This window comes from Lissotriton vulgaris, chromosome 3_1 (genome assembly GCF_964263255.1).
Source record: "Lissotriton vulgaris chromosome 3_1, aLisVul1.2, whole genome shotgun sequence".
NCBI lineage: Eukaryota > Metazoa > Chordata > Amphibia > Caudata > Salamandridae > Lissotriton > Lissotriton vulgaris.
This window is the reverse complement of record NC_141689.1, coordinates 1,819,885,664-1,819,900,545: the sequence shown is the minus strand read 5'-3', so window position 1 is coordinate 1,819,900,545 and position 14,882 is coordinate 1,819,885,664. Positions and strand designations below refer to the sequence as shown.

Sequence of the window (14,882 nt, the reverse complement as noted above, 5' to 3'; positions counted from 1 at the left end):
AGAAATTCTGGATGGAGGGGGGACGGCTGCATTGGTGCTGCTTGATCTCTCTGCGGCCTTTGATACTGTCTGCCACGAGATGTTGGTCGACCGACTCCAGGACCTGGGGTTAAAAGGAACGGCTATGGATCTCCTAAAATCATTTTTAACGAACCGACAACAAAACGTGGCAATGGGCAATTTTGTCTCCAGGCAGTTCTCCCTGCCATGTGGAGTACCACAGGGATCAGCATTGAGCCCTACACTCTTTAATCTATATGTTACACCACTGGTGCCGAATATCAAAAACGCGGGCTTTACCCTATGCAGATGACACCCAAATTGTGGTGTCTCTGACTAACGGGGGAAATAGCTCTGACGAGGCATTTTGCTCATGCATGAAGAAGGTGAGCAATTGGATGGATTGCAATTGCCTGAAGCTGAATGTCTGAAAAACAGAGGTTATCGTCTTCTGCAACAAACCCTCTCTCTGGACACCAGGCTGGTAGCCGACCGAGTTAGAATCACTGCCCATACCCTCCACCAAGGTAAAGAACTTGAGAATTGTCCTGGACAGTGAGTTAAAATTTAAAGAGCAAGTAAACAAAATAACATCTGCTTCCTTTTGCTCCATAAGGATGTTAACATTTTTTTTTAAAGTATCTGCCCCCGATCTTTTAAAAACAGTGACCATGGCTTTGGTCCTCACACGGATAGACTACTGTAATAGTCTCTACCTCACTTTGACATCAGGCCTTCTGAACAAACTCCAGATTCTGCAGCATGCAGCGGCTCGCTTCATTTTCAAAATACCTAAATATGAATCAGCAAGAGAAGCCATCTGAAAACTACATTGGTTGCCAGTCAGACAACGGTGTAAGTTTAAAGCCCTCTGTTTAGCTTTTAAGTCCTTGCAAGGACTGGGGCCTGACCGGTTTATGAAAAGACTCAAATGGTATGTACCGGCAAAAACATTGCCCTCAGGCTCAGCCAAGAACATGGTGGTCCCCCTATTTAAAAAGGTCACATCAGGGGGAGAAGCATTCACAGAACAACAGCATTGCTTTGGATTGATTTGCCACTTTCCCTAAAAACAGCCACTTCTCTTCTCAGTTTCAGGAAGACGCTAAAAACTTGGCATTTTACACAGGATAGATAAAGCCTTTTTGCTCCCATTTACCACAGTGTTAGCTTCGCTGTCCTCGATTAGAAGACTACAGCGCCAAGACGCCTTTGGGAATAAGCTGCGCTTTATAAATTAAATTTACATTACATCCTATTAGTGAGCATTTCTTTAATTCCATATGAATTCTTGGGTATCATTCATTTCTTTTACATTATTGTACATGGTTAATCACAGTCTGATTAGTATTGTGATCCAAAGTTATTATTGTTATATTCATTTTGGAATATTCATTTCAGTTTAATCTGATATAAATGGTTTATATTTTTATTATTTTCTTTTGTGTTATATATTATTTCTACTATTAGTATGTTATTATTACTATCTTATACATCATTCTGTTTTACTTATTTACAAGAGAGGCTCCACAGCACCCTCTTGATGTTTTATATTAATTATTCAATTTTTATTAAGCTACATTTTTTAAATGTAATACAGTCTTTATGATTAAAGATCTGTCCCCATTTCTCGTTACTCTTAACTACATTCTTTCCTGTTTCTTATTAAACTTTGCAATTCTGTTAGGTTATACTTTGTCCTCAAGTTAATGTTTTTCTAACTGAGTGTATTAGTTTTCCCTGCATATCTATCTAGAGATTTTGTTTCCAGGGGGCAATATACTGAGATTAACCTATGTCAATGATTCCACTACACGTTCTTTTTACAGACTTATGTGGGGTATATAGATTTTCATGGAGAAATACCCACTATATTGTTGGATCTTAGAGCATCTCACCAATCAATTACAAATGTTAATAGGACAAGAAAGAAGGTGCAGAATTGCTTTGGAAAACTCTATAGCACCTCTGTGTGTTTGTCAAGAGAAAACCAACAATCATTTCAATTCTATACGTCTATCTTGATAAGTGTTTTACAACAAATCACCAGTGTGTCTCTGTTGATTCAAATGTGGGAATGTCCTCTGCTGATAGCACTGGCGCTTTATGTGCACCAGTGCTGTTGGTATTACAGAAGGGGACACACAATCCTCATAGCCAGAGCGGAAGTGGGCCAATGATGCCAATGTGGTACCCAGATTTCTGCTGAATTATAAAGAAGGACACTAAAGAGCCGCAAAAGCACCAACTGTTGAAGAAGCAACTGGCCCAGCGGAAGTCCCGCCGCCTGTCTGCTGTCCCCCATAGAGTGCGCTAAAAGATATCTCGTCCTGAAGCTGCTGAGCCTCCAAAGCCTGGGAGACCTGCCGACCTACAACAAAAGAACCAAGGACTTCATGAGAGCAGCAGAGCTGCTTCCATGCATCCTGGAGGCACTCCGAAGAAGACTGTGACACTCCGGAACTGGTTTTTATTGACCAGGTTTCAAATGGATTATTTCCATTTTTTACTTGCTGTTCCGAAGGGGTGATACAGAGGACAAGTGCTATCACCCTGTGGCTGGGACGGAGTGTCTCCACAGGATTTGCTGCACTTAATGTTTTTTTGTAGCTTCTATGATGCTCCCCGGAGGTTCTTTTTAAAATCACTTTTAAAAAAAGCTCAATTTTACTCAGGTCCGCCCAGCCCTTTATTTTTTACAAATGCTAAAGCCTGAATGTATCCCATTTGTGGTTTGGATTCTTGAAATGTTCACTGAGGTACAGAAATTGTATGGAAAATTAATTTTTACCCTACTAATGGCTGTCTTATCTGCTATCTCCTCTAAGATTACTTGCTCGTCCTAGCTGGCTGTCCCATTCAATTTGTATTTTTAGTACTTTTTATTTGTTGTCCAGGGCGTATACATAACCTTTCATATTTTTAGAAATGGCTTTCCGTGCATTATGTTTATGAAATGTATATATGTGCCTTGTTTATTTTTATGGAGAATTGCATTCTTTTATGGTTTTCTATTTTGTAATCCGAATAAAGTGAACCTTATAACCGTGACACCCCGGAACCAAAAAAACCTGATGCCTCAAAGCACCACTGCACCAGCGCTTCCTAGCCCGAGGTGAAGTGGGTCACTGGCGCTAGCCTGGTCTCCAAGGCCCTCTAAGGAAAAAGCCCACTGTGGACTTGCTCACGGTGGACTTCCCGACACCGCTTGCAGCCTCTGTTTGCAAGCCCTCTCTCCTGCAAGTGTTCCCAGTGACAAAAACCCAACGCCTAAACACACCTGTGCACCCGTCGCCCCTGGCCCCTGCAGACAAGGGCCAAAGGTGTCCCCACATCCCGAGCCTTGCAACAGTTCAACCCCCCGTTGGTTCAGTCCGACTGATCCTGCCAGTCAAAGTTTGTAGCCTCTTTTTCGACAGACCGATCTCTGTAGACTTGAATAGGGCTCTTGACCCTGTAAGGCACCTCTGCACCCAACCGCCCTAGACTGCCCGAAGTGAAGTGTTGGTGCTGCTTTGGACCTTGCCCAATTCTCACCTTAAGTCCAGAAGATTGGTTCTGTAAGTCGCTGTTAAGTACCCGAATGCAATACATGTTTTACCTCCATAGGTAAACATTACCTCAAAGTGCTTCAATTCCATTCTGTTTTCTTCAAACTATGCAATTTAAAAAGTATTTACCTGATATTGATGATCTTGTTGCCTAAAGTTATATAAAAGTAATTGTTATTTTTATAAATAAGTGTGGATCTCCTTATTGAGTCGTTTGTATCATTTATCAGCTGTGTGTGTTTAACATATGTCTAACACTCTTCCCTGAGGAGCCTACGGCTGCTCGACCACACTACTGCCTAAAAGAGCACCTTGGGATTGCCAGAGCAAACCCCTCTCTACTAGTAAGGAAATACCTGGACTCTTTGTACAGTATACCTCTGTTTGGTATACCATATAAATGATAATTACGTATTTGTATAGCGCACGACTACCCGGTGGCATCTCGGCGCTTGTACGAATACCGCTAAGGAACCCTTCCTGGCAATTCCCTGTGAAGTGCCCACTCCTGGGCACCCCCAAGGTGAGGCCAGGCATCCTAGCGTTGTTGGGGCCATTGTGGAGATTAAGCAAGCTATTGCCCAGAGTTGCAGAGTGGGACTCATGATTAGAATAGGCACTGAGGCGAGAATTATCAGGTCAGAGGAAATTGAGCCCAGGACCCGCAGAGCGGGAATTGAACCCCGGTCCCGGGCCAGACTTCTGCATCAGGGTCTGCCGCTCTAACCATTGAGCCACACTTCTCCACTGAGCCAGCTTCCTACACCTTCCCTATCTGTTTAATGCTAATTTATTATTTATTTATTTAACAGTTTTCTATTGTCTGGAATCAGGCCCAATAGTGTCTGAGCTCTTCAGATAGAGCATCAATATTCCACAAATACAGCAGGGCAATCATATTATAGAAATCAGAAGGAAAGCGGTGACTGGATTGATCTGGTCTTAGGCAAATGTATGCACAAAACAGGAAACAAATAGGGGCTAAATATACTAGTTTATATGGGTTTTCCATTAAAGGCAGTTGAGCTCAGGGAGAATAGTATAGGGATCATATGGTTGAAACAAGGACTCCTAGAGGTCAGATGAACAGAACAGTGACTTTGACAGGGGCGAGGTGAATTTTATAAATGTCCAACAGACTAGAATTACCGTCATACAGTCTTGAGAGAAGCAATGCTGGGACCATTTTCTCAAGGTATTGTTCCGTAATAAAAGCTTTTATCCCATGTATCAGTTTCAGATAATTGTCTGCAGTCTTGGCTATGATGATGTATTTATGTCAGTTGAGAATGTCTAGAGCATATCTAGAATGAAGTCAAGAGATTTGGAACTTTTAATGATGGTCTTTGTGCATTCTAAGATGTCCTAAAGTCAAGCTAATTTTAAATTGTGGAAACGAATGGTACGGTGGGATGAGCAAAACTCTCACAGGTGCATTTTAGGTGGTGTTGTGTCATCAAGTATTGGATGTGATCAAGTATCTTGGCAGATTAGGGTTGTCATCAAGATAAAAAAAAAAGAGTTGTATATTGTTGGCATATTGGTGTAAAGTATATGCTTAAAGAAGGCTCCAAGGGGTTCAAAAAACAGTGGAATGAGAGAATGAGCTACTTAGAAACTTGAGGTACTCCTTGTAATAACAGAATGGAAAAGCCTCAACTTTAATCTGTACAGGGCAATTTATACGAGGCAAAACAAACCATTTTGGTACTCTGGCTTCAAACCACATTTGTTTTCTCAACGTTTGTAAAAAGGTGCTAAAGTCAACCGTGTTAAAAGCCACTGATCCACTGATAGATCACACCGACTCAATAGGCATGAGTCACAGATTTTAACGATGTGTAAGGCATGATCAGTGATTTCAAATATGTCTGTTTCTTTATGATCATCCAAAGGATTAATTTCGCTATGAAGCTGTTTTTGTTGGAGGTTCCCACAGGTTCTAGCCAGGAGGGAGAGACCAGAGAGAGGACAGAAGTTGGTTAGGATCTTTTCGGTTAGGTTCAGCAATTTTTAAGGGAAGAGAGACATGTACTACTTAAGAAAATTAACAAATATCCATTACGAAAGCCCTATGTATGAAGCTGGTCCAGTTGTTTAGGAAATGTAGCCTTGGATCTTGATCTAGGACGACCCCTATGAGACCTCAGAAATGTGCTGGGCTTGAGCTTGGAGATTGTGTTAAAAAGTTCAGTCTCTGCTACTTCATACAAAATAGACCAAAGGTTTTATGATTTTCTGAACAATATGTGACTAGAAGTGTTAGGGGAGGCAGCTTAAGGGAGGCTATAATGTTTTTGAGTTTGCAATTATTCGCTGAGTCATCCATTGTGGTTCATTATGTCTACATTGAGCCTCTGGATTGCCTCATCAGATTTTATGCCCCCCTGTTCTACATGTGCAATTTAACACGTACCTCTTAATGCTGCAAGACCAGAAAATCTGAGCATCACGGTGATGAATTTCAAGCCAGGCCTCTATGAAGTCATGGGCTGTATGGGACACCAGAGACCCCAAGCTACAGAATGACAAGTACATGACCAAGTAAGACTGTGGCATTTCAGATCTACCTTTTGATGAGATAAGCAAGTGCCCTTCCCCAGCTCAAGAAATGTTTAATTTAGGTCCTAAGTTGAACAAAGAATCTGCAGTTAAGGCAGTGTCTTCCCTCTCTCTTTATCATAAGAGTGCTCAAGTAAGATCTTAAACTACCTACACAAGAGAGCTGGACCAAAGCCATTTCTGTCATAATAAAGAACACACTTTTATGGTAAGCTTATGCGCTGTTCTGGATATTTAATGGCCACATTTTAGTTAATCCAAAAACTTGCAGCTTGTCTTTTAGGAAAGCATATGGCTGTGATCGTGACTACATTGGTATTTTAGTTGGATACTGCAAATGAAAGCTCTGTGCATCATTTGTTGTTTCAGCTACACCTCCTCCTCTGTATTCGTGTGCGTCCAGCCTTTTAGTGTCCGCCTATTTTAAATACTGCTATTTGGGAAGCTGGTCTTTTTTGTAAAATGTTCCTTTGATAGACTATCTCTTTAAGTAAAAATGCACAAAAACAGTTTTTTTAGCTTTTATATAGCAAACCTGTTAATCCTGCCTTCCACTCCACTTTGAAATTGTTGTTTATAGAGCACACAGTGAACAAAGAATGAATATCACAGTGTATGTATTTGGATCAATTAAATGTATGTAATTTCACTGCTGTGCGATAGATCCTGAAACCAAAAGGCTTTAAGACAATTACATTTTCTCAGGAAATCAGTAAAATATTTTGTTGGTACTACTACAAAACAAATACTCTATGGAATCCCTTGAGTAGCACTACTATCCATATTACCTAGTAGTTAAATCACTTAAATAATATTGTTTTCTTTTTTCCTCAAAACATATTTAACCACATTAATCATGAAAGTTGTAAACCGAATACCAAAAAGAAGATTCATTTGTATCAACAATTATGTATAATATTATTTTATCCCTACTGTGTAATATCCTGTTTAGCTTTAACCTTTGTTGTGAATTAGCACTTATTTCAGTGGGGATGGATAGAAATAAAATAATGGATCAATTTCTTTGAAGTGGGATAGCAAATAGTGTCAATGTTAAGCCTTGGAGAGAAAAGCCAAATGTATTTGCTTCAAGGCATTATGTCTTAATCAACATACAGTAAGGTCTGAACCAAAAGAATGTGAAAAGGAAGCTTATTGTGTCCACATTTGGCATTGTTTGTCTTTGTTTAAGAAGTTTTTTGCATGCAAAATGTAAATGTCTTCCTCTGTAAGAACACCACCAAATCAGTAATAAGAAGAAAGTTTGTCTGTGTCCTCTTTTACCTATTTTTTGGTTGTTAGAAAAAATCTAAAATTTAAACTACAAACTACATTCAATATATTGTGAAATGTATACGCAAATTGCAAGCATCCTCTTTGATGATAAATATTGCAGAAATCTGCTGATCTATTGCAGAGGTAACACAAACCATGAGATATCGTTTACATGCTTAAGTGTATTTTCATTGTTTCTTGATGTAGTACCAGGGTCTCACTCATGCACAACGGTTTAATGTAGTTAATTGTGAACTTTATCTTCTTGTTCATTCTTGGCTGCATTGTTGGACCTTTTATAGACTGCTTTTTAGGCACTTAATAAAATTAAATGAATAAAATCACACTAAGTGCCCTTCACGCATGGGGATGCACCCACATCCACAGTAGCTCTGCACCCACATTCGTAACACTGTAGTAGGAAAATCTGTGCCTGTATTCCAGATTTCTTTTACAGTTTCCATTTTTTTGGTACATTCATCCAGATCGCTTTAAAGTCGACCATCTTCTTTTACAATCCATAGGTACAGAAGCTGACCTCGTCATTAACGGAGAAGAATCACAACTTGGTAAGTGACTTAATCCACCAGAAAACAACTTAATCGCATGATTGTCCATAGTTTGATTAAATACCTGTGCAGTCCCATTCTATATGTTAGGACTACTTCTAAATAAGTGTTGTATGTAAATATTGAGCATCAAAAGTAACTCAATGCTATTGATGTGCAATTTTGTGCCATTCCTTTAAAATGGCAAAGTTGGCTTTCATGAATATATTTTACCTATCAGTTAATTGAGTCATTCAGCATAGGTGAAAGCATAGGAGAAAGAACATAGCTGCCAGTTTAAATTGAATTATCTACCTGTGTGTCAGCTCAGACCCTGAATGGCACATGGAACAATGGCCTGCAGCAGGCAATTTAATGATATACGAATGTGATCATTTTCTGTGTTGACCGTTCTATAATAATCCCTACTTTGCATTTCAGTAAGTCATATCCTTAAGAAGAAATTCTCTGTTGAGTCAACAGATACAGTGTGGCCTTCATATCTCCATTGGAGCTCTACTGCTCATGTTGGCTTGTAAATGTAAAGTAACAGTTACTGTATATTCATATGAACCAACATCAGTCTTAGTGATTTGTTGGCAGAAGGTGGCTTTAGTATCCAAGGGTCCTATTCAGTAATTTATGACACAGATCGAATGTGCTGTCTTCTCTCAACATAGACTTTCACTACTTGGCCAAGAACAAATATTAAGAACAAATATTGTTTAGATAAATGTAAATGTACAATAATTTATATAGCGCAAATCACCAAGCGGTTTCTAAGCGCTTGCTTAGGGAACCCGTCCTGGTATTCCCTTGTGAGATAACCCCGGCAGGGTATCCGCAAGATGAAAGCCAGGCATCCCGCCGCAAGGGGCCGTTGTGGAGATTAAGCAAGCTGTTGCCCAGAGTCGCAGAGTGTGAACCCGTGAATCGAGTAGACACCGGAGCGAGAATTGTCAAGTCCATGGACATTTTAGGACTCAAGACCCCGCCGAGCCGGGAATTGAACCCTAGTCCCGGGCTGACCTCTGCTTCCAGGTCTGCCTCCTCTAACCAGTGAGCCACACTTCTCCACAAAGAACAACTAAATATCTAATCTATGTTGCACAATTCTATGTATTCCAACCCTACTCCTTTTTATATAAAGTTGCCAATGAAACATGCTTTTCCAGAAAAAGACTGGGATGTAATTGAAGAGTTGTATATAGTTTAAGTCACTTACAGTAATAACTGTGTTGAACTATTTTCCATGGTAATACTTCTGAATTCTCTATGCTGTATTTGATGTTAAGCTGGACTTGGAGGATGAAAACATGGACCAAAGTTTTGACAAACATCACTTAAAAATGGAATGCATTATTTCTACGATCTATACTTTTACTAGGGAAATGCAATCAGTGTTGGCATAGCATTCTCTCCATAAAAGGTAATCAGAAACAAAATGTTCTAATTACAATTGGTGCCTTTTGATATCGGCACCTAGCCGCGTATTGATTAAAAAATCGGTCCATCCAGCAGAGGGAATGTGCTTTTTTACAAAGCAAGTGTGCATGTTCTAAAATTCTACATTCAAATAATATAGTGTAGTACTTCATTATTCATGAGTATTTCGAATTTGGAACCTTCAAGTACTTTTTCCAGCAAGCTTTAAAGTGAATATGTACTTTAAGGCAGAAATATTGCCAATGGGGTAAGCTACATCCTTCATCTCCCTGATCACTCTTCTTACGATCAACTCTAGCCTATTATTGAGCATTTCTGTGATTCCCCATTATTTCTTTAAGAGCAATAATTACTTTTCTATATTCTATGTGATTATTCATAGTCTGGTCAGTATTGAGAACCAATTTTATTATTGTTATATTCATTTTGGATTATTCGTTTCACTTTATTCTGACATAAATGTTGATATTTTCAATATTTTCTTTTGTGTTCAATATAATTTCTACTAGTATTATATTATGATTACTATCGTATATCATTCTATATTTTATTTATCTACATGAGAGACTCCCCAGCACCCTCTTAATGTTTTATACTAATTATTCCATTTCTATTAAGTTAAAAATTGTGAATGTAATACTTTCTTTATAGTTACAGTTCTCTCCCCAATTCTTGTATCCCTTAACTGCATTCATTCCTGTTTCTTATTAACCTTTACAATTCTATTATGGTATTCTCTATCCTCAAGTTAAAACATTTTTTTACTCAGTTTATTTGTTTTCCTTGCATATCTACCTAGGGATTTGTGTGCAGGGGTCAATATACTGAAATAAACATATGCCACCAATTCACCACAAGATCGTTTCACAAACTTGTGTGGTGAATATAGATTTTCAGGGAGAAACACCCACTATATTGTTAGATCTTGCTGCATCTCACCAATCAATTTAAAATATTAATAGGACAACAAGGAGGGTGCAGATAGGTTGTTTTTACAACAAATCACCAGTGTGTCTGTGTTGATAAAAAATGAGCTTAGGCCTCTATTTTAAATCTGGCAGTACATTACTCCTACTACATCTCCTGATTCCCTCTAATCCAACAGGAGAAGCAGCCAACTCCTACAGATATCAGGCCACCAAAGCTTCCTAGGATTGACTACCTGACTAGTGGAAGCAACTTCACCAGACAAATATGTTAGCACTAGCGTGTGCAACAAGAGGTAGGCTGACCTCTCAGGGCTGGTGAGAAATGTGCCTTTTACACATTCATTCCGGGCTTGGGAATTTTCTATCAACCATCTTCCCCATGACCACTCATCCACCTCATTCCAACCAGGGCTAAAACAAACTAAAATGTGTTAGCTCAAGTTAGCAGTCTGACTTCCATCCTGACTACATCTTAGTCCCTATATTTATTGTGATTTCTGTTAGTGTGCGATAATTTATTTTCTTTTTTTCTGACGGTAATTAATTTATTACATGTATGGGTGCTTTACTGCACAAGATGCATTGGTAGGAAAACTCATTTTTCACAGGAACCAGTGAAATACAGAAACATTTCCAAATGGCATTTGTTGTGTGCAGCAGGGGTTGGTAGCTGTGACACGTTGGGTGCAGGGCTTGGCTGAAGGCTAGTCCTCTGGCCTACCCCAGGTGTACCTTGTCTTGGTCCCCTCAATGTAACTGGCTTTGGGACCTTTTGTGAGTCAAGAGGTTGACAGATCATGATTAGTCACGGATATGACATCTACATCCAGGCCCTATGGACAGCCCTCTGTAGTTTGGTAAAATACACTACACACTCCTGAGATGAGCAGACTGGCATACAACCTTAGAGCTAACAGTTTGAGTTAAACCACCTCTAAGTGCGCCACAGTGTTCAATCCCTCAAAAGTTTCGAGAAAGTTCTAGAAATAAACATCCACACCTTATAAACATCCAGTTTACATGGAATCTGTCTGTAGTACTGAACAGCAACTGTTTAACTTGAGCACATGTCCATTGTTGGATCATCAGCGGTGAACAGAAGCTTGGGTTTTCTCACAGATTTTCTGCAAAAGGCTTTGACTGTAAACAACAACCCATTTAGCAACATTCGTCTGCAACGTACATGGGTGTTTTACAAAAAATCACCAGTGTGTCTGTGTCGATTAAAATTAGTTTAGGGCTTTATTTTAAATCTGACAGTGCAGCGCTTCTGCTAGGTCTCCTGATTGTCTCTAATCCAATGGGAGAAACAGTCAACTCTTACTGATATCTGGTCACCAAAGTAACCCAGGGTTGAGTACCTGGCTAGTAAAAGCAACTCCACCAGACAATATGTTAGAACTAGTTTGTGCAACAAGAGATAGACTGTCATCTCAGGACTGGTGGGAAATGTGCCTTTTACACATTCATTCTGGGCTTCGTGATTCTCTGTCCAGAATCTCCCCATGACCTCCCTCTCACCTCCTAACAGTGAGAGATAAATACAAACCAAAATGTGTTAGCTCAATTTAGTAGTACGACTTGCATCCTGGCTACATCTTAGTCCCTTTATTTATTGTGAGTTCTGTTAGTGTGCGATAATTACATTTCTGTTTTTGGGAGTTAATAATTTATTACATATTTGGGTGTTTTATTGCACATGATGCATTGGTAAGAAAACTAATTTTTCACAGGAACCAGTGAAATTATTTCCAGAGGGCCTTCTGCCATGTGTAGCATGGGTTGGTCATCTGTAACAGGTTGGGTGCAGGGCCTGGCTGAAGGCCAGTCCTTTGGCCTACCCCAGCTGTACAGTGTCTTGGTCCCCTCAGTGTAACTGGCTTTGGGACCATTGGTGTGTCAAGAGGTTGATAGATAATCATTAGCCATGGATATGACATCTTCAGCCAGACCCTATGGACAGCCCTCTGTAGTTTGGTAAAATACATTACACACTCGTGAGATGAGTAGACTGGCATACAACCTTAGCGCCATGCTTACAACCCCAGAGTGTGTCCCAATGTTCAGTGCCTCAAACCTTTCAGCGAAGTTCTGGAAATAAACATCCACATCCTATAAACATCCCATTTACATGGAATCTGTCTGGAGCAGTGAAAAAGAACTGTTTAACATGAGCAAGTGTCCTGACATCCATTGTTGTGAACAGAAGCTTGGCTTTTCTCTCAGATTTTTTGCAACAGGCTTTGGCTTTAAGCAACATCTCATTTAGCAACATTCCTCTGCAACGTACACCAAGTGCACTAAGATGTTACCTTATTTTACATGGAGTACTTCAAAAACTTTACTGGCAGGTAAAGTACGCCCCATATAACTTTCAGCATGCACAGCCAGACTTAGCTCCAGGCCCTACCATATTTCTATTTTGTCAACCCACTTGTGTAGACATCGTAATCCTATACTCCATACGACTGTAGGTCCTTTTAAAACAAATATGATGTAAACTGACGTCATTATTTTTTGAGTAATGTGAATAGCAGTGACATGGATGGTGTCATCAGTGGTGTCCTCATCAGTGTCAGATAGCATGCCATGATGGATGGAATATGTGAGGTCATAAGCAATGCATGACAGGAGTTCAAGTTATAGTCAGTTAACTAAACTGAAACTGGATAATTCCAGTTGTCTTTGGGGTTTTAAACATTAGTTCTTGCCTCATTTGTTCACGTACTAGAACAGCACTTTAGCCTTTGTTTTTTTCAGTGAATGTCTGCTTTTTTAAATCAGATTCTAAGTTTAGTCTGTGTAAAATGTTCTTCATGCAGACAACCCTACTGCAAGCGGCCTTCGGAAGGCATAAAACCTCAACAACGCCCTATACACACAACTTGCATCTGTATGCAGAGGAGTTTGAATACAGGGTTAGCCTCTGGTCAGCTTGACTGTTTTGAATTTTTTCATACATTTTCTTTATTTATATTTATTTATTTAAAGTATTTGTATAGCGCAGCTGATACCTTGCAGGTTTCCTGGCGCTGGAACTTTTCTTAGTTTGAAAGCATTTTTGTATTGTTTTTACAATGATGAATTACTTCTTTGGACCTTTTAATTATTTTTGTGGTTGATTTTTATTTAGCAATGAACTTTTTTCTATTACTTATTTTATTCTGTTAAAGAATTTATGTTGGTGTTTCAAGTGGTTCTGCATAGCTTTTGCAAACATTTCTTTTGTTAGTGTCACCAGAAACCACGACCTTCATACATTGTTTGCAGTTTGTTGCTAAATACTGCACATATTTATCATGTTCCTCTTCTTGGTTGCCAGAGTAGTTCATCTGGTAAAGAATCAACATCTTCTTCTCACTGATGTGCTTTATGCAGCTCCACCCAAGCAACCTGCTTGGGTTGAATTGTCTGCCGGTCATTTCACATGCTACTTGTGTCCATAGAGTACTGACTAGTTAGGCCCCTATAGAAAACCTGATTGTACAAGTGCAAGTTACATTGCGGATATTGATGAATTTTTTTGCCTGTCTGAAAAGGTTTTTTAAAAAGTACAGACAGGCGTTAGTGAAATATGCTGTTGTAGATGTTTATGACACAAATAACAAATTGTCATCTTGTGATATTCCATTAGGGGTAGGGCCTATGGTTGGAGTTGTAGGTACCTGCTGATGTGAAGTTTGGTCTAAAGCAATGAGCGAGATGGAATCTGTGGTTTCTGTAAAATGGCGATGTATAAATTGTGTTCACGAAATTGGTTTATGCTTATGTCTATAGCCTGTGGCCAATGAGATGGCTGTTTTTTCTTTATGTTCTTTTGGTACCACTGTTACTCCTCTGACACCTATTAACACATGGAGATAATGATTGTGCCACCGGAAACTGATAAAACAAGGCCTTTTCTTCCTTTTCATCAACAATGCAATCTCTCACATTGATAAATTGATAAACTGTGCAGGTGGGATAATCCTTGCCTCTTTGTCCTTAATAGAATTGAAAGTTCTTGACATGAATGCTTGAAAATCTTTCATTCTGTGTGAGGACCTGAGGTTCATATTATGCTTGTTTAAAGCTGATCCACCACCATAGATGCAATATTTACAATAGGTTTATAACCAAAGTGTTTAAAAGTAGAGTCTGCTGACCAATCAGCCACTCTCATGATGTCCTCTAAACGAGACCCCAATACCAAGGACTTAAATTCTACAGCTTCCCTTACTGAATGCGCACCAAACACAGACACATTGCCCTCTTTTCCTGTAGCAACCATTTGACCCAACATGGCAGAGGCCACCGAATGAAAGGGTTTCCGCAGAACAGTCCCCATTTGTCTCAAATGATCACATCTGATCCATAGAGATGCCAGCTCCTAAGTTTAAAGGCATTGAACAACACACAACTGAGGTTTGTCAGGAGAGCTGGAATAGAAATAGTAAATATTTTTGTGCACCTGGAAAGTTGGAAAGAAACTCATTCTGGAGTAAACACTTTACCTGCAACGTTGAGAGCTTTGACATCCAAGACTGCAGCAGGAGATGAGACAAAGAAGGGTAGTCAGTTTAGTTAACAAA

General features: G+C 39.5%; 1 protein-coding gene across 2 annotated transcripts in view; it reads left to right on the top strand.

Moving 5' to 3' along the window:
* The window catches only part of TTC29 (tetratricopeptide repeat domain 29), a 1,168,725-nt gene that overhangs the window by 996,976 nt on the left and 156,867 nt on the right, over positions 1-14,882 (top strand). Inside the window, exon 15 of one of the 2 annotated variants that reach the window (XM_086963296.1) lies at positions 7,913-7,957. The exons of the other annotated variant lie outside the window; for it this stretch is intronic. Within the exon in view, the coding sequence (XP_086819422.1) occupies positions 7,913-7,957 (45 nt within the window). The remainder of the gene's footprint in view (positions 1-7,912; positions 7,958-14,882) is intronic. 2 annotated transcript variants of the gene reach the window in all.